Source organism: Zalophus californianus, chromosome 9, assembly GCF_009762305.2.
Source record: "Zalophus californianus isolate mZalCal1 chromosome 9, mZalCal1.pri.v2, whole genome shotgun sequence".
Classification (NCBI taxonomy): Eukaryota; Metazoa; Chordata; class Mammalia; order Carnivora; family Otariidae; genus Zalophus; species Zalophus californianus.
Window position 1 is genome coordinate 101,350,978 of NC_045603.1, and position 22,385 is coordinate 101,373,362.

A 22,385-nucleotide genomic window follows, 5' to 3' on the forward strand; every position below is an offset into this window, starting at 1 on the left:
CCTGAGATCAAGCCCCACATCAGGCTCTGTGCTCTGCAGGGAGTCTGCTTGAGATTTTCTCCCTCCTTCTCCCTCTGCCCCTCCCCCTCAAATAAATAAATAAATCTTTAAAAGAAGAAATGGGGCATAATTCTCATCCCACAGACCCACCATTGGTCCACAGCACACTCCTGCAGGATCCAGAGCTGCACCGATGCTGGCGCTCCCCTGTATTTGCCATTAAATCCCAACCAGCCTCTCTCGAACACTGTGTGCTCAAAAGCCCAATGAGGGGGTCCTGCTTATGGGCCATCTTCCTCAGCGCCAGCTATCTTTGGCATACTCTTCCCTCCCTGTCCAGCAGGCTCTCCCTTCTTCATCTGTCACTTCCTCTGGGAAGTCTTGCCTGACGGCCCACCCTGGGCTTATGCTACCACAATGTCTATCACACTACAGCATAAAGGCCTTTGTCTTTTTTCAGCTGTTTGTTCCTCCATAGGACTACAACTTCCATGAGGACAGGTGCCCTGCCAGGCTTCTTGACTGTGACGTCCATTGGTGCCCTACCACCACACTTGCTAGATCTGTAAGAGCTGAACAAATGAGCTATGGCAAAAACCCAAAGAGTAGACCCTTCGTTATGCTTCAGGGTACCCACAGATGTTCAATTACAATGGAGGCTTTGAAAACTATAGATAGTAGAAGAAGCCATTATAGTAAGTTCCTCTTGGCCCTTTAGGATCTTACCTTCCACCACCTGGATGTAGGACTCTTTAATACTGATTTTCTCTTTGCTTAGGACCAGAGCTAAAGATGAGAAGACTTGGGAGAATATAAGAAGTGCCTTTCAAATACTTCAAAAGCTGTCATATGGAAAGACTTACATGTGGCATTATATATGGCGTTGGAAACAGAACAAAGTCTAGAGACTGGGAATTACTAGAGGGCAGATTTTTAATTCATCAGGAAAAATCAGGGCTGTTCTGCAATCGTCTGAGCTACCTGAGGTCCAGCCTCGAGGTGTTCCTACAACAACCACTAACGGGATTTATCATGCACTGAGCCAGACCAGGTCACCTCTAAGATCTTACAAACCCCAGGACCTATTTAAATGGTTAGTGAAGAGTCCTGTCTTTCTTCACCCTTTGCAATGAACTGGCCTGATCAAAGGTCAGTGGTTTGGTTAAAGACTCGTGTAGCCTTCAATGTGTGCATTTAGGAGATTAACACAAACTCAAAGTCATGGTGGGGGAGAAAGCAGCCTGAGCACTTGGAAAAGCTCAAAGGAGGATCATGAATGTGCAGTCTGTGCCTCTCAGATCCTAGATCCCCAAAACACATCCAGCCTTCATGGCTCTAAGGCATACTGCTGTCTACGGACAAAGTCCCCCTGTCCCAGCATCTTCCCTGCCAACTGTAACTAAATGAATTGTCAAAAGATAGTCTCTGGTGTGTGCAGAAAATGGCAGCATATGACTGACAGCCCTCTTGCCCCCACATCCTCCTACACCAGCTCAGACAGGTGTCTCTCTCTCCTGTTCTTAAAGACCTTCAGGCAAGGAGATTCAAGCAGCTTCCTTCTGTCACCTAATCAGATGCCTTAAGAGAGTCCCAGAGATTTTGCTGGCTCAAGGTTGGCAGCCATCAAGCCTGGGAGTGTCTGATGGTTGTCCAAAATATATGCCAGCCTTGTGTTGGAGGAAAGTGATTTTTTTTCCCTTTGCCATCAACATCAAAAGTTTGAGAACCTCCCCAAACATTTCATTTCTGTGATGGGTCCATTAGCTGTGGACTAATTATCTAAACCAGTTTTCACAATACTAATACTCTGTCGGGGTATCTAGGAGAAACTGATTAAAATTCAGATGTCTTGACTCTACTCCTGAGACTTGAATTCAGTCATTCTGGGGGACATGAAGGGAGCAGACTTGCCAAGACTTAAAAATCTCCCCCCAGATGTTGTAGACATACAGCATGGCTGAAATCACTGTTGCAAAACCCACTCTTTTGCATCTAATAACATCTCCAGATGGGCAAGAGTGGAAAGGACATTAAATAGGCAACAACAGGCCCAGTTTCCTGCTTCCACATTGCCATGTGTTTGCACTATGACCCTGGGGTTCATTTGCTATATCTGCAGAATGTGGGGCGTGATATTGATCTCCCTGGGTACTTTTAGGATTAGATGGGATGACAAGGGGGAAAGGGTATACTAAGGGTGACCAAATCTCCTGCTCTGCCCAAGACAACTCCAGGTTACTTGTCTTTGTGGCATAACTATGAATAGCTCTCCCTTTCACTATCAGAAGTGTCCTTAATTGAAAGATAAATTATATAGTCATCCTATGACACATTAGGCCAATGTGAGGGTATCACTAAGCCATTATAATATAATAAGCCATTAAAATATAATTCCCATATAATCACTATGGGAAGTGGTATATATAATTTTATTTATCCATAATCTATGGTTCTGACCTGCAAAGCTGTGCTGCCTCACTCTAGCAGTGTAGAAGGTCCTGGGGAAGGATCCAGAAAGGTTCTAGGTGCAAGGGTGAGTACACAACACAGGGCTGTGGATGACATCAAGAGTTCTTAAGTCTTTCCCTCCCTCCCCTGCCCCAACTATAACCTTCAAGATCATGTACCTGACTTTCAGCTTTCCCTGTTATGAAGATCTCTTTATACTCTTAATATCCTGACCCCACACGCCAACCTCTCCTTTTCTCCCTCCCCTTCCCAGTCTCTCTGGGCTCTGGATTATGGACAGCTTTTGTTCTACATTTTAAGTGAGTGTGACCAGTACTGCCCCCAGCATGCATTCCTCCATTCAACAGACATCAATTCAGGATGCCTATCATGTGCCAGTTACAGTTCTAAATTTGGGAAACAGCAACCTGTACAGCCTTGCCTCCCTTCACACCCTGCAGCCTCAGCAAGAAGACACTCAGATCGCTGGGTCATCCTCCTGACCAAGGACAGGGGTGCAGAGCTCAGGGGGCTGCGGGAATGAATGGCAAGGGCCCCTCACAAGAAGATTTTTCCTGGTGCTTTCAGAAAGGGAGTGGAATCCTGCTCCCCGTTTCATTTCCCAGTGTCTAAGTGGCTGGTAGCTTTTCCTGAAAGTTAGTACTTTTCCTGGCTATCAATTTGCAATTTTATTCCCCGGGGGGTCAGAAGTTTTTTGGAGAATGAAAGACTATGCACCAAGAAATTTCTTTGACCTGCTACAATGACTCAATGTCACCGGATAGTAAAGTGGGAAGGGGCTGCTAGGCATCTCGGTCCAACCACATCATCTCACAAATAACAAGCCAGAGTCCCAGAAAGTAAACTACTCAAAGCCCATCTCCTATGTCTGGCCGCCATACCTGGTTGACTCCTGGAAAAACGAAGACTCCAACCCAGGCCTGCTTCTACTCAAGCAACTGCCCCTCCACGCACTCCAGTTGGCCCAAGGGTCCCAGTTCCCATTTCCTGCCCCCACCCACTGAGGATGTGGCCAAGGTGTGGGGCAGCCATGCCCACTGGCTGGCACAGCCTGGAACCCTGGGCTCCTGTGCCCATTTTCGACAGCTTCTGCCTGAAGCTGCAGAGAGGAGACGGGAGAGCCATTAACAGGGATTGTCTTCAAGCTGCATGCTACGTGATGTGCTTTTGAGTGGGCCCGCCAGAGCTAGCTGTGGCTGGGCTGAGACAAAGCTCGGCGGATAATCGATGGGAAGGGGCCACATACAGCAGGCTACACTCTGCATGAAGTTCAAAAATAGCTGAGACCAAACAATACAGTGTTCTGACGTACACATAGATACGATCAAACTTTTTTAAAATAGCAAGGGGATAAAGAACACAAAATCATTCGGAATAATGTTCATCTAGAGGCAATATGGGAGGGGTGTGATGAGATGGGGTGGAGCATCTGTTTAATTATGTGGTGAGCTCACAGGGATTAATTATGTGACTGTGAATTAATTTACTTATTGATTATAAATAGTATCATTATAGCCACTAATGTATTTCCGGTTAACACTTATATTCTAATTAGTACTAGTTTATTTCTTGATATTAAATAATGCATTTACATTCTAATAACAATAATACATTTCTTTCCAGTTACTATTGCATTCTAGTTAATAATACGTTATTTACATTCTAGTTACTGAGTTAGCGGTGAGTTCACAGGTGTTCATTATATTAATAAATAAACAAGCAAAAAGTGAACTGTGTCTGACCCAATGATGTCATGAACCAGGAATTAGGATTAATCTAATTCTGTGCATCTGAGGTCCTTAAAAACAAAAAGTAAATACTCTTTTCTAGGTGGTCAGAGTTCAGAGGGTCTGAAAAGCCCACTGCCAAACCCACACTACCTGGTAGCAAAACCCCCAGTGGACATTCCACAGGCAGCTGAAGAATCAGCTTAACAAATTATTTCCCCTGATCTCTAAACATATGGGGATGCTGCATCGAGAGGGACCTACGTCAGACAGAAGACACAGGCCTTGATGAGAAAAGAGGGCATATCGTAGTAAGGAGATGGAATTATCTTTCCAGAAAGGCATCAGCGGGAGCCAAATTCACAATCATCTTGTTCAAGCCGTTGTGCACAGGGGCAGTGGTTCTCAGACTGATTTGTGTATCACAATCACCTGGAGGGCCCCATCCCCAAGTTTCTGATTCAGAAGGTCTCGGGTAAGTCTTGAGAATTTGCATTTCTAGCAAGTTCCCACCATGATGCTGAAGCTGCTGGCCACAGACCACACTTTGAGAAGGGAAATGGAAAACTGCAAGACCTCTGGGTGACCTTTGAGACCTGAGTTTCTGGGGTTCTGTGCAAAGAGGAGGCAACATAACACCATAGTTGCAAAAAGACAGACGAGTGAGCTCAGACCTTGATCTAGACCCACGGTCTTTGAGCCTATGAAACACAGTCCTTGTCCTTTCTCTCATAGGGACTTGTGAGGAACTATAGTGGGGCTGTGACCACAGAATAGGAAGAAACTGCACCAGTGGGTTGGAGACTTGAATGCTGAGAGCAAACCCTTACCATCTGTCAAGCAGGCTCCTGATCAGCCCTCCCGCTGCTGCCTTAACCCCTACTGTGAGGCTGAGTTTCACCCATCCTTCAAGGTCCAGGTAAAACTTCCCTTCCCCGTCCAGGCTATTCTTTACCACCAGGAAGACAATCTCACCTGCTGCCCCTCTAAGAAAGGTAATAGATAAAAATGACCCCAGTTGAGGGGGGGGGGGTCTCTGGTTTTCCCCAAGACAGCCTGGATGATGGACACTGGAAGATTGTGGTCTTGGTGGTCAGGAGACACCAGTTCTGGATAAAGCCCTTCTGTGATGGGTAAGATAAATCTCTTGCCCCCTCTGTCCACAGGTAAAAGAGGATCATTGTCACCAAGGCTCAGGAAGTGAATAATCATATTCTCAGATTCTGGTAGAACCCATTGACCCCTGCCACACACACGCTCACTCGCCCCTGACAAAGTGCTCCCACTTCCCGAGAGGACTTCACAGGCATGATCAATATGAACATGTTCCCAAGGGCAGGACTTGGATCTTGATATACTCATTGGATGGAGATTTGTTTAGAACCTACTGCGAGCCAAGCACTACTGTAGATGTCAGCAGGGCAGAGATTCATGAGATGTGACCCAGCCATGGGGAGACTGAGAATTGCATAAAAAGAGTAAAATATTGAATAAACAATGGTACATTTGGCACTGGAATCCTGTGTAGTTGTTTCAAAAAAAAAAATACACTAGCTACGTCTGTGAATCTGTGGAAGGCTCTCCAAGATATATTGTTAAATAAAGACAAGGTGTCAGAGGGCAGCGTGTTTAGTATGAGCTATCCGATGTTTTAAAAAAGGTGTAGTTTGGATGTGGTACTGTGGTTACATAAGATGCCACCAATGGGCGAGCTAGGTAAAGGGTTCACAGAGCTCTATGTTCTATTTTTGCAACTTTATGTGAGAAGTATTTCAAATAAAAAGCCATGTGCTTCTGTACCATTGAAATGTTTGGGGAGGGTAAAAGAAATCATTAACATATGTCCCTGAGGCACAGGGCTGGGTGCAATGGAAAGAGGACTTTTTCCTTGACTTTTTATACCCCCTTTTTTTACATCACCATGAATGACTGACATAAGCACAGGATATTAGGGAGCTCCAAGAAGGATGCCTAACCTTGACCAGGAGCGAAGGAGGGCATCAAGTAATAACTGAGGTGAGAGATGAGGCCTGTGCTGGAATTGGCCAGGTGAGGGGCGGGGATGGGGGAGGTGTTCGGGGCTGAATTGTGTCCCCCGCAATTCATGAAGGGAGGGTCTGGAGCTGAGGCCTAAGCCTCTGTCCCTCAGAATATGACTGTATTTGGAGATAGGACCTTTAAAGAGGCCTTTAAAATAAGGGCTTTGGGTAGGCCCTAATCCAGTGTGGCTGGTGTCCTTCTAGAAAGAGATTAGGGCACACACAGAGATACCAGGAGCGCACACACACAGAGGAAAGACCATGTGAGGACACAGAGAGCAGGAGGCCACCTGCAAACCAAGGAGAGAGCCTCAGGAGAAACCAAACCTGCCGACACCTTGATCTTGCAGAACTATGAGAAATAAATTTCTGTAGTTTAAGCCACCGGCCTGTAGTACTTTGTTATAGCAGCCCTAGCAGACAAATAGGGGAGGAAGGAGATGACAAGAGTCTCTGACCAAAGACCCTCCTGTCCCCTGGTGCACCTGGATGAACAAGGGGTTGGAGTATGCAGAGACAATGGCCTAGAGACTTAAGAAGCCTTGCTAAGTTCGGGGACAGCAAGGTGTTCAGTATGACTAGGCTGTCTGTGCAGTGAAGGGACAAGGGAAGAGGGCAAAGCAAAGGAGGGCCAGTGAGAAGCGAGGTGACAGAGTGGGCTAGGGCTGGGTCATGGAACCCCCATTCACCAGGCTAAGAAATTTGGGGTCATCTGCTACAGGAAATGAGACACCTCTGAAGCTGGGCAGGGAGGGAGTTTTATTGTGCTTCTAGAACAGGTGGGCTTTGAGGAACAGTGTCAGGAACTCAATGAAGGAAGGATTGGGGTGGAAGCAACAAAGAAAGGAAGGAGACAGAGACAGAGGCTGCAGCCTACTGAGAGACCCGTTGAATCCTATGGTAGGGCGAGGCAGTGAAGATAGGGAAACCTTACTCTGTATCCTTACCGCTCGCACAGAGTATGCTCAGTAAATGTTCAAAGAACAAATGCGCCTTTCAAACAGGGCCGTCCCCCTCTGCCTCTCCCTGCCCAACACACACTCTCAGCTCTGGTCTTACCATACCCACTTTCATCTACCTTCTCCTTTGGCAGCCAAAAGTGTGCTGGAGAAGGTTTATGAGATGCCAAGCAAGCGCCCCTGTCTGGCTCATGCCCCAGGTCCTGCCCCCAAGAAGAGGCCAACCCTGGTCACTTCTGCAGAGCCTCAACATGGAGGGTCTCAACATGGAGGGAGGGTCTGGAATGAGTGCCCACCAAAGGCTCACCTGTGGAAAACCCCATTTTCTTGTGGCACTTGGTAAATTCAATATTAAAATAGGTGACCAGGGCGTGGATGTAGTCATTTCTCTGTATCTGCAGGCAGAAGGCAGATGTGAACGACAGCTCTTCCGTCTTCACCGTATAAATGTCCACTTCCTGTGGCCCAGAAGAAAGAGAATGCCAACACTTAGCGCCTCCACCAGGTCTGGGTCCTGGTCAGCAGCTTCCTTCCCATGGAAGACCACCAACAGTAGACTCTCTGGGGCATCATTATTCTTGGGGTGGCTCCCCACCCACCCACTGCCCTCCCAAGGACCTCCTCCATCCTTTCTAGGGTGGGGTAAGCCTCAGGCAATGGTGCAAACACATTTGAATCAGAATGTGTGGGGAACAGAATTAGGGAGGTCAATCTTCTGAGGACGGGGGCTTATGGGGGAGTGGGGGAGAGGGGAGAGGAGGATTAATGAGAGAGAGTCTTCCTGAACCTAATGGAGCAGCCTCAAAGCAGTCCCCCTCAGCATTGCTCCCTTCATCTCGTGGTTCTCAAAATGTAGTCCTGGCTGACGGGCATTAGCATCACCTGGGTGCAAATTCTGAGTGGATGGGGTAGGGACGGCGTCTCAGACCTGTGGAATCAAAACAGCAATCTGTGCTTTATCAAGCCCTCCCCCTGATTTGGGTGAACCAGATTAGTCATTTCCCAATTTTTTGACATTCAAGTTCCCAACTAAGTATTATCTCAGGAGTGAGGACCTGAGCCCACCCACAGTCACAGACTGGACCAAGGGAAGTTCTGCTGACCATCTACACCAAGCCTGGATAAAAGAAAGAAAAAGCAGGGGAGAGAGAGAGAGAGGAAGGTAGGAAGGTAGGAAGGAAGGAAGGAAGGGAGGGAGGGAGGAGGGAGGAAAGAAAGAAGAGAAAGAAAGAAAGAAAGAAAGAAAGAAGAAAGAGAAAGAAAGAAGAAAGAAGAAAGAAAGAAAGAAAGAAAGAAAGAAAAAAGAAAGAAAGAAGAAAGAAGAAAGAAAGAAAGAAAGAAGAAAGAGAGAAGAGAGAGAAAGAAAGAAGAAAGAAGAAAAAAAGAAAGAAGAGAGAAAGAGAAAGAAAGAAAGAAAGAAAGAAAAAAGAAAGAAAAAAGAAAGAAAGAAAGAAAGAAGAAAGAAGAGAAAAAGAAAGAAAAGAAAGAAAAAAGAAAGAAGAAAAAGAAAGAAAGAAAGAAAGAAAGAAAGAAAGAAAAAAAAAGAAAGAAAGGAAGAAAGAAAGAAAGAGAAAAAGAAAGGAGGGAGGGAGGGAGGGAGGAAGGGAAAGGGGGAGGGAGAGGAAGGGAAAAAAGAGAAAGGAAGAAAGAAAAAAGGGGAGAAATAAGAGGTAAGAATTTTTCAGTTCTGGCTGGGGAACGGAGAACACAAAGAACTAATAATTCTAACAATTTCAGTTGGGAAGTGGCTGAAAATCAATGTTGCGTGGGGAGCAAGTATAATGAAAGACAGTTTGCAATGTGCTGTTCTTTTCCATGTGGAGGATGCTGACCTGCTGTTTGCTGGCCCCAGTGAGACCGGGCAAACCTTCCAAGAGCCCTAGAGGCATCCAGACAGTTTTCAGTGAGGTTTAAGGAAGCTTCCCATTGTTGGGGTTGTGTAGCAAGGACCTCTATCTGAAGACTCTGTAAGAGCCAGACAGATACCCGTGTGCCTGGACTGGTTCCAAGGGGCTCTCCTGAGACCCGGATGATGGAAGATATTGGGGAAAATTAGGAGAGGGGTCTGAGGGTGGAGAAACAAGAGCAGGGAAGACACAGAATAATGTAACAGAAATGGCTTATATTTCTAGAATAAATAAAGGAAAAGCAGACACAAAGCATCCCGGGGTCTTGAAAGAGAAGTCCTGCTTCCAGGGGGGTGGACAGAGGAAGAGGTTTGGTTAAGGAGGCAAGTCAGATCAGAGCCCTATTGTGGTCTGTGATGCGTAGCCCTCGTATCCCCTGGGGGAAGCTGAAGCTCTGACCTATTAGTTGGGAAGAGGGTGGGATTGCAGATTTAGGGGAACAGGGAGACCCTTGGTGATGTCACCTCAAATGCAAGTTTTGTTGTGCTTCTAGAACCAAGGATGAGGAACAAGAATCAGTAGAATGGGAAGCCATGGGTCAGGCATGCAGAATTTGACAGGATTAGAAAGCCATCAATGCAAGAGCCCCTTTGGTAGCATCCCTGGGAAATGGCCATCTGATGTTTGTTTGGACACCTTCATGGATGATGCATTCACTACCTGTCAGGCAGCTGATTCCATTTCCTGACATCTCCAAGGGACCGGTCCCTCTTCAAAATGAGTGAGGAGAATACACACCCGTCTGTGTAACTTCCATCAATGGAATAAGCCAAATGCCTATCCCCGCTCACATGGGCCCCCTAAACCTTTTCTTCTCCAACATAAACTGTGTCTGGTTTTTCATTCACTTCTCATAAGTCATGATTTCTTACTCTGTCACCCTCCTTGTTTGGGACCTACTTCTAGCAGCCTCTGGTCTCAAAGAGCACACTGCTGGCTCAGACAGCACTCAGTCGTCCAGGCCCTCTCCCTCCACCACATCCTGCTCATGCTCCTTTTTCCTTTTGTCCTGGAAACTGAGTGTAGGGTCCTCCATTATATGTCATCCTGCTAAATTTGGTCCATGGCTCCTTTTTAAAGCCAGCACCTGTCAGCCTACATGACATTCGTTAGCCCTCCGGCCACATGCTGCCCAAAGTTCCTTCCAGCTCCACAACTCAGAGCAAGACATGGTTAACTGTATTTTTGTTAACGGCATCAGCACAGTCCACCAGGCTCATGGTGCCTACACTCACTGACTACCATCTGCTTCTTAGCCAGGGCCAGACGGCCAGGCTCCAGACTCTCTCCAAGGTCCTTGTTATCTTTTGCTCTCGGTCTCTCTGCCTCCAGCCTCGCCTGGTCTTTCCACCATACTTCTGGCTCATCTCAGCAGCCTGACCCCCACATTGGACAGGATCTTGGCACAGAGGCTGCCCGTTATGGGTCTGTGTACCCTCACTGTGTAACCTAGCACCTGCCAGCCCTCAGTCTTCTCCTTACTGGCCTCCATGCTCAACAATGTTCCTGCCCCCAGCCCCAGACCTCTTCTCCAAACCAACCCACTAATCCCTCAGATCCATTCAGACCATGCTGCTCTCTGAATCCGAAGACATCCATGACTCTGTATCGTTTACCTAAAGAGAGAGGACCTCTTGGCCTGAACACAGACAGTGAGCTCCAAAGGTAGGCTCCGGGACACATCTGGACATGGCTGCTTTCTCCCGTCACCCCCCTCACTTCTTCATGACATTCAGGGCACGCACGTGCACGCACACACACACTCCATCCCTCCTCCATAGGGTCCTGCTCTCAGATGTGCATCAACCACTGTCAGCTATTGACTCCCCTGTTAGCTGACAGTGTTCACTAAGTCCTACAGACATTTGCATCTTAATAGGGGCCTCTGAAGGAACAAAAGGTTTTTGAGACAGAAGTGATGAAGCTAGACATTAAAATGGTGACAGTGGAGGGGCGCCTGGCTGGCTCAGTCCGTAGAGCATGTGACTCTTGATCTCGGGTTGTGAGTTGGGTGTAGAGCTCACTAAAATAAAATAAAATAAAATAAAATAAAATAAAATAAAATAAAATAAAATAAAATAAAATAAAATAAAATAAAATAAAATAAAACAAAACAAAACAAAATGGTGACAATAGAAGCAGTTGGTCTTTTGGAATGAGGGCCGGGCCATCTGCGAAGGTGACCAGCTATGACTAGGCTTTGGAGACTCAGAAGCCTTCAGGGCTCAGGTCCACCCTACTGTCAGACCCAAAGGCTACAGAGCCAAACCTGTTACCTGGCTCCCTAGAGCCCTGAGTCCTGTGGTGGAAGGTTTCTGTATTCCTGCTGCAGCAGCATCTCTGACACCACAGGGGGTTCCCCTGACTCGGCTTCAGGGAACCCCCATGAAGCAGAGGGCTCTGGAGGCCTCAATACTCAGAAGAGCCCCCGGTCTCTGTTATCCCCAGCACTAAATAATGGTACAAATGTATGTCTCAGAGCAGAAGACTGGTCAAAACAGAGTCTTAATTATAATAAAGTGTCACACTCTACAACGTTAATAGCGATGAAAGTAGCAATTAAGTGTGTGAAGAAGGGCAAGTGTTTTCCCAACAGGCTTGGCAAAATGTTGCTTAGCACACTGGTGAGCAAACTGATGGAGGGGCTCTCCTGGTTGCAGAAGCATGCACAGATAGCCGTTACCCTTCTCGGGGAAGAGAGGAAGAAGGGTTGCGGGCACAGGGAGGGGGCAGGACTTCAGCCCCAAGGAGCTGACAGGAGTGTGTGATGCATGCCCTTCTGCACCCCCTTCCCTGAGTTCAGTTGCTTTGCCCCTGGCTGCACTCAGGTATAACCAAGGGGAAGACCCTTGCTGGGAGTGGGGGAAAGAAGGTAGGAGGCCAGGGTGGCCTGGGGGCAGGGAGGGAGAAGCAGGCCAGTCCACCATGTGACCTGCAGTAGACCTATGGAAGCACAGTGGTCACACCTACCATCAAAGGTGGAAAAGGTGGAAAGCGACCTGGGGCCCCAGCACATTGAAGGAGTTGTACCTTCAAGCTGAGGCCATGACGCACAGGTGCCTAACGGTTCTATGTAGCTGCCACATGTCATTTGGGCAAATTCAGTTGCACCAGTTTGGGAATGTAATTTCCTACTTCTTGTTTGGGGCGGGAGAGGCTTCAGGGGCCGATAGGAAAAACTAAAAGGACACGTTTGCTTGCAATTGAGCCTGCCTGGACTTGGGATGGGCCGAGTTAAGAAGTAGTGAGAACCCCATCAACAGAGAGCCCAAGACTTAGATTCCCAGCCACATCTCTTAGGTGGGATGTTACAAGGAGGCAGCAGCTGATGAGACTCATCTGTGTATTTGCCCTCGGAGGTCCATTCTAAATGCTACAATGACACTATGGACCGAGAGTTGTGTTTCTTCTTAGGAAGACTGTACCCAGGGACAAGGGACAGTTGTGAACCTAGCAAAGCCGTGGTTTATATCAGAACTTCAGAAACCTCTCCTCATCCCCAGTGGCCCTGGACTCTTCCCCTTAATCCCCTGAAAATGCTGCCAGTCTCCAGCCCAATACTCCTGGCAAAGAAGTGACAGATGCAGGACCAGAGCCGGCAAGTATGTTTTAGTAAGATGAGGGCTGCGTGGGCCAATGAATACTTACAAAATGAACCCAGATTTTTAAATTAAAAAGTTAGCTTCAACCATATGAAAGTGATGTCTTTCTAGATTAAAAAAAAAAACAAATATCAGTAGTTTATATGGTTCAACATAATATATTAGCGTCTGTAAATGCAAATTCTCAGGAAGGGGCTGGAAAGATCAATCCAACATGTGAACAGTATTACCTCCAGGAAAAGTGTGGGGTTGAAAGGGAGGGGGAGGTCAAAACAAAAGGGAGCTTTTGTTTTCACGCTCTCAAATTTGCTACGTTTGAATATTTAATAGCAAGAATACACTAAGGATTGGTGTGCCGAGGATGCTGACCAGCTGTTCTTCATTTGCACTGAAGAAAGTCTTGTCAGGAAAGCTGTTAGAGCATATGTACAAACAAAACCATTCGGGAAGGGGGTTGAGTAGCTCTGTCTGGCCAGGTCAGATGTGTGCTTGGAGGTGGGAGTATAAATGCCGATTACACAGCAGACTAAGGTATTGGATTGCTTCCCTAGGAGGGCCATCCACCTCGGAATGGAGGAGCTTCCCCAAACCTAAGCATACCCTCCTGCCTCTCCGCTGATGCCCCCTCCCCCATACCCTTCCCCTTGCACCACCGAGGGATGTGAACTGACTCCCTCCCCTCAGCTGTGCCACTGTGGAGTCCAGCGGCTCTCTCTGTGACTCTGCTTATTATGAGCATCTTCTTTTGACTGGCAGTCACCTTAGGGTGCCAAAGGCTCTGGCCAAGGTGGCCTTGCTTTGCCAGGCCGGGGCTGCTCAGGAGCTGAATATTGCTTTTACTCCAGGCCCACAGGTTTCCACGGTGGCACAGCTGGGTTGCCAGCATGCTTGGGCCCCAGCAGAATGAGTCTGCAGACCTTTATTAAACAGGCATTGGTCACCACTTGCTTTGGGTCCACGATGTCCACCAGGGGCTCCTTCATGGCAACATCCCGGATACAGGTCATATCAAAGCCATAGACATTCTCCCACCCTGTGAAAACAGAGCGAGACATGAGGGCCAGCAGCAGGACCCCCGGAAGGCTTCCCAGCCCTCCTGAGGACTAGAGCGCAGCATGCCCATGAGGGGGAGGGGCAGCCCATGTTCCCCTGCAATCAGAATAGAAGAATCACTCATCTGGGTGGAGAGCTTTGCAGAATGTACAGATCGCCCTTGATGGTAGGAAAACTAAAGCCCAGAGAGGCCGAGAAACTTCTCTAAGGTCACATAGCCAGAATGCCACAGGGTCAAGACTAGAATCCAGATTGCCTGACTCTTCCTGTACCCACTTTCCTGTCCCTCTATCCGAGCCAGCAGAGTCTCCTACAAACTCTTATCTGGCACTCACGTTTCTATCTTGGTGCCTTTGCTCAAGCCGTCCTGCACACTTAGAAGACCCACCTCTCTCCCTTCTCCTGTCCCCACCCACTGAATCTTTAACAAAGCAGAGAGAAATATGGGCTCTTAAAATTATATAGACTAGTTTGAATCCCAGCATCACCACTTACTGGCCAGGCCCTTGTGCTAATACCCTAACCTCTCTGAACCTCCGTTTTCTCAACTGCAAAACGAGGGGGGAGGGTGGGTCTGTGAGAGTCTTTGCCTTTCTCACATGCCATGATGCACTCACTAAGAATCCATCCCATAAGAACTATCCCCCAGGTGGTTGCACAACCATCCCAGTGGTACTCATTGGTCCCTTGTGGCTGCTCATAAGATGCTTTGAGAGGGAGAAAGATGTAGGGTGCAAGGCTGGTGAGTAAATGAATGCACATCTGATGGCCCAAGACCATCCTTATATGGTGGCAATCATTGCTACCATTGACTGACCACCTAGCTGAAGCCAGATTCCTCATTTAATCTATCCAGCAACCTCCAGGGGATATGTCTATTGACAGTCAAGGAAACAGGTTGGGAGAAGTTGGCATATGGCCCACACACAATATATGGGCCAAGATCACACATCAGGGAGATGGTGGAGCTAGGGCTCACTCCAGGTTGTCCCCTGACCCTTCAGCTGCACTGACCCAGCTGTGACAGCAACCAGGAATGCAATTTCCTCCCCCGGTACTGTAGAGGGTGTGGCCTAAGCAGAGGCTTTAGTCACTGAGCAGCTGAATCTCATTTGTCTGTTTATGCAGATGGGTCTAGAAATGCATCGAAGGAGAGATGCTCTTCTCTAAAATCTTATGGGATTAAATTTCCTTTTAAAATGTGCATCAAACAAATGCTAGTTTCAGGAACTATGTTTCCGTATGTTTAGGAGAGGGGGTGTGTGAAGAGGGAGGTGGGAACAGTCAGTGAAAGCCGTGTTTCTTTGACTCCTTTCTAAGGCACACAAAGACCTTCCTCGGGAAGAAGAGGCAGAGAAAATAATCATCTCCCAGAGGGTGAGCACTTGTGAAATTCGGGCTTGAAGATAAGATGCCAGTCATATCCATTAAATCACATGAGTTTGGTGCCAAGTTCCTAGTTGAAGCCTACGTTTGGAGAAGTAAGCTGCTCGGTTGGCAATGGGATGTGCTTCAGAGGAGATGCCCTTCTAGAGTCTGGAAGCCCCCAGATAAAACATATACACTAAACACAGTGCCTTCATTTTAAATCTTTCCTTAATACACCTGCTGCCATGTTCCCGCTCCTTCCCATTCCCCGCCCTGCCTTAGGTTGAGGTTGAGGGCAAGTGTCGGGCAAAATCCCGAGAGTCCATGTGCATGATGGTTAAAGGCCTGGGCTTTGGAGTTCAACTTTGGGCTCTGCCATTTATTTGCTGTGTAATCCTAGCAAAAATTTAGCTCTCGAAGAGTTGGTTTCTTCTTTAAAATAGAGATGATGGTGATAACCACAGCTACTCTGTTGGGTTGTCATGAGGGTTAAATGTGATAATATAGGGTATAAGGGGATGCCTGGCACACAGAGCCACTGATACATAGTGATCATTATCATGATGTGGTTTGAGCTCTGGCTTTGTCACCATCTGAGCTGTGTGATCTTGAACATATCAATCCTCGTCTCTGAGCTTGTTTGTAAAGTGAGGAGTTTGGTTCAGTGGTTCTGTGCTCCTGAATCATCTGGGACACTTTTAAAAATACAAATTCCTGGGCCCAAACCAGATCTGCTGAATCAGAATCTCCAGTTTTGGGATCCGGGAAGCTGGAATTTTACAAATCTATGTAGGTAGGGGCACCTGGGTGACTCAGTCAGTTAAGAGTCTGACTCTTGATTTCAGCTCAAGTCATGATCGCAGGATCATGAGATCAGCCCTGCATTGGGCTTTGCACTGAGCAGGGAGTCTGCCTGAGATTCTCTCTTTCCCTCTCCCTCTGCCCCTCCTCCCACCACATGCACATGCTCTCTTTCTCACTCTCTCTCTCTCTCTCTCTCAAAAAAATTCCCTTACAGTCAAGAAAAGGTGAAGTTAATGTCTCTTGCTTTTGTGAAACCTTTTCTAACCATTCCCAACTATGAGACTACTTCTATATCCTCAACACCTATAGCCCAGCATCTAGCACAATACAAGCACACAGATAATGCTTTTTTAATTGAAACTCATTCCCAAATATTTAATGTTCTACACTGCTTGCAATGCCCAGTATTTTAGTTATCTTTTCAGAGGTTAATTCATGTTTTTCTCCCCAGCTAGACTACCTTGCCTTCGATTATTGAGGAGAAAGTTCACCCAGGACAATAAATTTGTTTTCTCTTCTTTCTGCTAGCCATTTATCTCCCACTAGCTCCTTTAGCAGAAGTGGAGCAGGGATGCGAGACAACACTAATCAAACAGACTAATTTTTCGTGGCAACTCTGTCTTGTTTATTGACTAAGTGAATATGGGGTGAGGGCTATTGCTACCAGGAAATATTGTTATTCATTTTCTTATTTAAATTTAAACAATAACATCAGATGGACCTTTGAACTTTTGTTTATGGATTAAAAAACAAATTCTCAGAAAGGACAGCATTGTGGCATGATGAATGTAACTAAAGCAACAGCCAAACCTCAGCCTATCATTATGACAGAGTAGATTGACTCAACTCCCCACTTTAAAAGCCTGGAAGAGGAAAAGGCATACTCTTTCTGGGCATAACTATTGTGCATCTGTCCCTACTGTTCTTTTACTGACATTGCCCAGCATTAAGAAAAAATTACAAGATGAATGAAAAAGGAAAAAAACATGACCCATCATCAGAAGAAAATATAGTCAATAGAACCAGACTTAGAGACAGCCCAGATGTTGGAATTATCCAATAGAGACTTTAAAGTACCAATAATAAAGAAGTTAAAGAATCCAATGGAAAAACATGCATGAACAGATCGGGAATTTCACTGGTGAGTTGGAAACTATAAAAATGAGCCAATGTTGAAATGTTAGAAATGAAAATCACAATATCGGGGTGAAGAATTCTTTCAATGTGCTTTTTAAAAGAATGCATACATCAGAGGAAGTAAGGAATAACTTCAAAATAGGTCAATAAAAATTATCCAAACTTAAATACAGAGAGAGAAAAAATATAGCACCCAAGATCCATAGGATAATATCAAACAGTATCTAACATATGTGTAATTGGAATCCCCAAAGGAGAAGAGAAAGAGAATCAGGCAGGAAAAAATATTTGCAGAGATAATGGCTGGAAATTTTCCTGAATCAATGAAATCATCAACCCATAGATCCAAGAAAGCTGTAGAACCCCAAGCAGGATAAATAGAAAGGAAAACACTTGTAGACACATCCAAGTCAACCTGATGAGTATCAAAATAAAGAGAAAATCTCAAAAGCAGTTGCAGAAAAAGAAATATGAAGTACTGGAGAACCAACTTTATGTTTCATTAAAGAGAGCTGAAGCTACATCCTTCTTCCCCTCCCTGGCCCCACATTTTCAGTTTCTCCGCTAGGGTGGATGGGACTTCCTCCGAATGTGTTAGAGGGAAACACAGCAAGTGCCACCAGGCGCTACTTACAGTTTCTCCTCTAGACAGAAGGGAAGGTGTTCACAATAGTTTCATACATTTTAATCTCTCAGGCACAAAGGCAACTTCTTGTATAAAATAGGACAGAGGGGCGCCTGGGTGACTCAGTGGGTTAAGCGTCTGCCTTTGGCTCAGGTCATGATTCCAGAGTCCTGGGATGGAGTCCCACATCGGGCTCCCTGGTCATCAAGGAGTTTGCTTCTCCCTCGCCCTCTGCCTCTCCCCCCAGCTTATGCTCTCTCTCTCTTGCTCATCACACACACTCTCTCTCGCTCACTCTCTCTCTCTCTCAAATAAATAAATACAATCTTTTTAAAAAAATAAAATAAAATAGGAGAGAGTCGGAGAACAGAGCTCTGGATGTTGAGGGTGGGGCTGAAAGTGGGAAAGAACCACATGGAGAGCAACTGAGCCCTCCAAGAGGTCCTGCCTTTGCAGACTCCCTTGGGCTGCAGGCGCCACTGATGCCACGGAAGGCTTTCCTTCTTATCTTCTCATGAGCCGGGAAGCTGGTGCCCATACCTCTGACTCCCAGCAGGTTGGAGATTCATGTATTGGGTCAGATTCGTGTATTGGATAAGAAATCAAATAGAACACCTACCACGTTTCCTTCCAGTTTTAAGATTCTATAAATCTCCTCCATAGTAGAAATTTTAAAAAATGATTGCTCCTCTCTCTCGGGGTTAAACACTACACTTTGCACATTCCTCTACTGCTCATTTTTACTCCTTCGTTTGTTTCTTCATGCATTCACTCAACAAAATGTGTATCGTGAGACTGGTACATGCCAATCATTTGCCTCTCTTCTTCTGTGTTCTCTAGTGGTTGGTGAGCAAAATAAAGGCAATTTCTGTGTTTCACTTATTCTTGTGTTTCCATGTTGCATGTGGTTGAGAAAGGAAAGGAGAGAAGAAGTGAGAGGGGAGAGGAGGAGGGGAGGGGAGAGAAAGGGAGGGGAAAGGGGTGGGGAGGGAAGGGGAATGTGGTGGGAGGGAGGAGAGGGGCAGGGAAGAAGCGGTTTTGTAACAATTTACTTTGTGAAAGGGTCTGGGCTTGTCTCATTCTCCTGCCCCACTTTAAAATTTTTCTTTTTTAGCCGGTTCTTGAACCAAATGAAATTTGCTTACAATTGTTCCCTTAGCAACCAGCAACCTTTATGCTTTACTTTTGATTTAGAACTCAGAGTAACCAAAATCTCTGTTTATTTGAAACAGATTTCTAAATGGGCTTGCTTCCTTTACTAAAAACAAAAACAGATTATTAAAAAAAATTTAATGGAAAACTTCACAGTTTTTTAAATAAATTTTAAATGTATGTTTGATTTTTACTTTTTGGGTCTGGGGTTTTTTGGTGTTTGTTGGATAGAAGACTCCAGAGCAAACATTTCACAAGAAAAGAGGATTTAAATTTTTTTAAAGCTGATTTAAATTTTTTTTCTTCCCCAGAACCTATGAAAATTGCAGTGGGCAGCATAAGATTAAGTCACACCATCTCCAGTCCTGGACCAGCACCTGAGGAACAACAACTGCCCTCTTGCACCTTCCAGGGTCCATGCAGTCCGGTCCAGCTCCAGCTGGCTCACTACAATGTGCATCTGCCACAGGTTCCCAAACACAATCCAGGGAAAGGAGAAAGGTAAGGAATGTTGGCTTTTAAACCACGAGGAAGTCCCTTAAAGAGCTGTGCCCAGGGTCAGGGCTCAGTAAATATTTATGCATAAGAATGAGGAATGCACCTGAAGATTCTCCTCAAAACACGATTTGGTATAGTTACACCGCAAGAACTCCAAAAGCAGCATTATAATGCAGCTCCAGGGCAAAATATGTCCTATTTATACATGCATTTGATCATTGTTCACTGTTGAGTTGTTTCTGCAATCTACCGAGAGCACATCTGTCCTAGATTCTGAGCCACTGGAGGCCAACAAGCTCGGCAGTCAGGCTCGCTTACCAGAGTTGCAAACAGAAAGGGGCTTAGGGATGTGTTCAGTGCCTAGGTCCAGTCTGGTGCCATGTACCTCCAAGAACTGTCACATCCTTTCCTATACATCATCTCACTTAGTCCTCATGGCTAGTGTGTGGGATTGGTGATATTATCTGTGAGGCCAAAGGGGTTGGGTAAATTGCTCCCAGTCATCCAGGTAAAATTTGAACCCAGGGCTGGAAGATTTTGAAACGTGATCGTCCAACGTAGGCTACTCTCCCTCTCATTGCTCATCAAATGTTGGAAATGTCACCAGATTGGCTGGAGGCAGAGGGCACAGAGCTTCGAATAACTGTCTGGCTTCTGTCTTCTCCTGAACCTGACTCTGAACTTTGTGCTTTGATGTTTTATTTCCAGGAGGATGTGAACACACACACAAATGTACACCTTCTGTAGCGCAGTCCAGCTGGGGTGTCATTAATGGCACTAGAAAAATTAGATGGCAATCGTGTGAAGCCATGGAGCAACAATTTGTCAAACTACCGAGTCTCAGCCTCTCAGGGTGCTGATCCTCTGCTCAGTCTGTGAACCCCTCCATAGTAATCTTGCCAAGGAGGGTTTGACCACTGCAGGGGCGGGAACCCCAAGTCTGCTGAATCTATCACACTACGTAGAGTTCCTGTGTCATGCTTTGGATTGGATTGTGTATGTGCTTGCCTGTGTGAGGGGCTCTTTGCTGAGGAGACATGGCTGTTTCTAAGTGATGGGAATACATTTGAAATAAGCTTGAGGACTAGCTTGTGTCAGTGAGAAATGCTATCTTCTAAATTAAAAAGAACAAAGCATCCTTTTCAGACCAGATAAAACACTGGAGAGGGTTTTTGTTTGTTTGTTTTTCCCTAAAAGAACAAATTTTCAGCTGATAAAGCAGTATGAATGTAGGTTTGGATATGAGTCCCTGACACACGCATGTACACACCTGCACATATATGACGTGCAAAGTCTCCCTCTCTCCCCACCCCCACTGCCATCCATTCCCCCAAAAGAACCACAAAGAAGAATATATATTTTACTTAATGTGAAGAAGAGTCACTATCATTTTGATAAATTCAAGTAGCATGAAGGCAGGATTCAGAATGGTCGAGCTGGCTAGCGATCTGCCATTTTTGACCCCTGTAGTGGACTTTTGGGATAACCGAAACTCCACAGGCTCCCAGCCCCGCTGGCCTGATGTTCTCTACAAAAATCAGCTTCTGTTGCTTCAGCTCATTTTTCATTCACATTGCTTTCATCCTCTCACCCCAGGATATGTCTCTTAAATCAACTGCTTTGCTTATTTTCTCTCTGTAGACCTCCTACCCTTGGGACCAAGGGAAAATGCCTAGAGAGAAGAATCCAGAATAAGTCACAGGTAAACTCCTCCATAGGCATATCAGCTGTATTCATGAGGCTGGTTGCTTATCTCAGAGTCACTGTAGTACCTCCCACCCCAACTGTGAGAAAGACAAAAACTTAAAAGGCGACTTACAGTGGATTTTGAAGTCCTTGTACTGTCTGTCTTCAATTGCTACCACGTACAAAGCTGCCCGGTCTGGAAACATAAGCCCTCCAGGTTTCTGTTGATGAATTGTGGGGAAATGGGTCTCGTAATCTATTCACCTGACGAAGACATCACATTTTGAACTGCACATAGAGTCACCAGACAGGCACCCCCTTGCCAGCATTTCTCATTCAGCAGACTGTCACCTTGGCCAGGGTTAGGGTTAGGATGGCAATGCCCAATTTTTATTTGGGAGTGGGGAGAACTTGAGGGAACTAAGTGGAGACGGTAGAACAAATGAACCAGGGCAAAGGTAAGTTCGGTGGGGAACAGCCTGGACAAGCCAGAGTCAGAAGCATGCTCAGCTCTCTGGCAGCCAAACAAGTCCTAAGTACCTGTTGACCAGAAGAGATTTTTGTCTTGACAACAGAGAATGGGTGTTGATTACAACCAAAGAGGCCAAGGTTAGCCCTACAGAACAATGAGGCAGACATGTTGGACCTGGGTACCATCATTCTGTCCCCTGAAGCATATCTGGTTTAAGGAGAGGGGTCTGGAGGAGGTGACCTTCTAGCCCAAGCCCTCTCTGGAGTCCTCATATTCTTCCTAGACTGTCGACCAGGGGTAGAGCAGCAGAACAGCCAGCAGACCAACAAGGGGACAGCATGCAGGACACTTACCAGCCACTTGTCCCTGGCAAAGATCACCGTGTTGAGCATTGACTCATAGAACAGACAGTAGCCCATCCACTCGCTGATGATGATGTCTACCTTCTCCACAGGCAGCTCCACCTCTTCTACTTTACCCTTAAATATGGTGATGACTGGAAAATAGGAACCCCACGGCCACACTTTGCAGGGACCCTAGCCTGGAACCATGAGCACCCCACATCAGGGCCAGACCTACAGGTTTTAGCCCTGTTCTGATTCTGCTTTTAGGATGTGACATACCTCATCCTTCACCAAGCTAGTTATACAAAGAGAACTGTGAACGACTTGCATGTTTTCTCCCTAAAATGTACAGGGCAATGACTATGTCCTGGCCCCTGTGCCGAGCCTGTGATACACACCGTATCATGTGATCTTCCCAGCAACTCCATGAAGTAAGCACGTTATTATTATTCTCATTTAGAAGTGAGGCTTAGAGGGGTTGAATGGTGGGTGTGGAAGTAGAGACCAGGTCTAATATGTTGTGACTCTAACACTCTGATCACA

At 46.2% G+C, this 22,385-nt stretch overlaps 1 protein-coding gene across 1 annotated transcript in view; it reads right to left on the reverse strand.

Moving 5' to 3' along the window:
* Window positions 1–22,385, reverse strand: part of PRMT8 (protein arginine methyltransferase 8) — a 91,836-nt gene that overhangs the window by 2,463 nt on the left and 66,988 nt on the right. Inside the window, 4 exon segments of the mRNA XM_027593774.2 lie at window positions 7,502–7,652; window positions 13,621–13,736; window positions 21,160–21,247; window positions 21,852–21,994. Of these exon segments, the coding sequence (XP_027449575.2) occupies window positions 7,502–7,652; window positions 13,621–13,736; window positions 21,160–21,247; window positions 21,852–21,994 (498 nt within the window).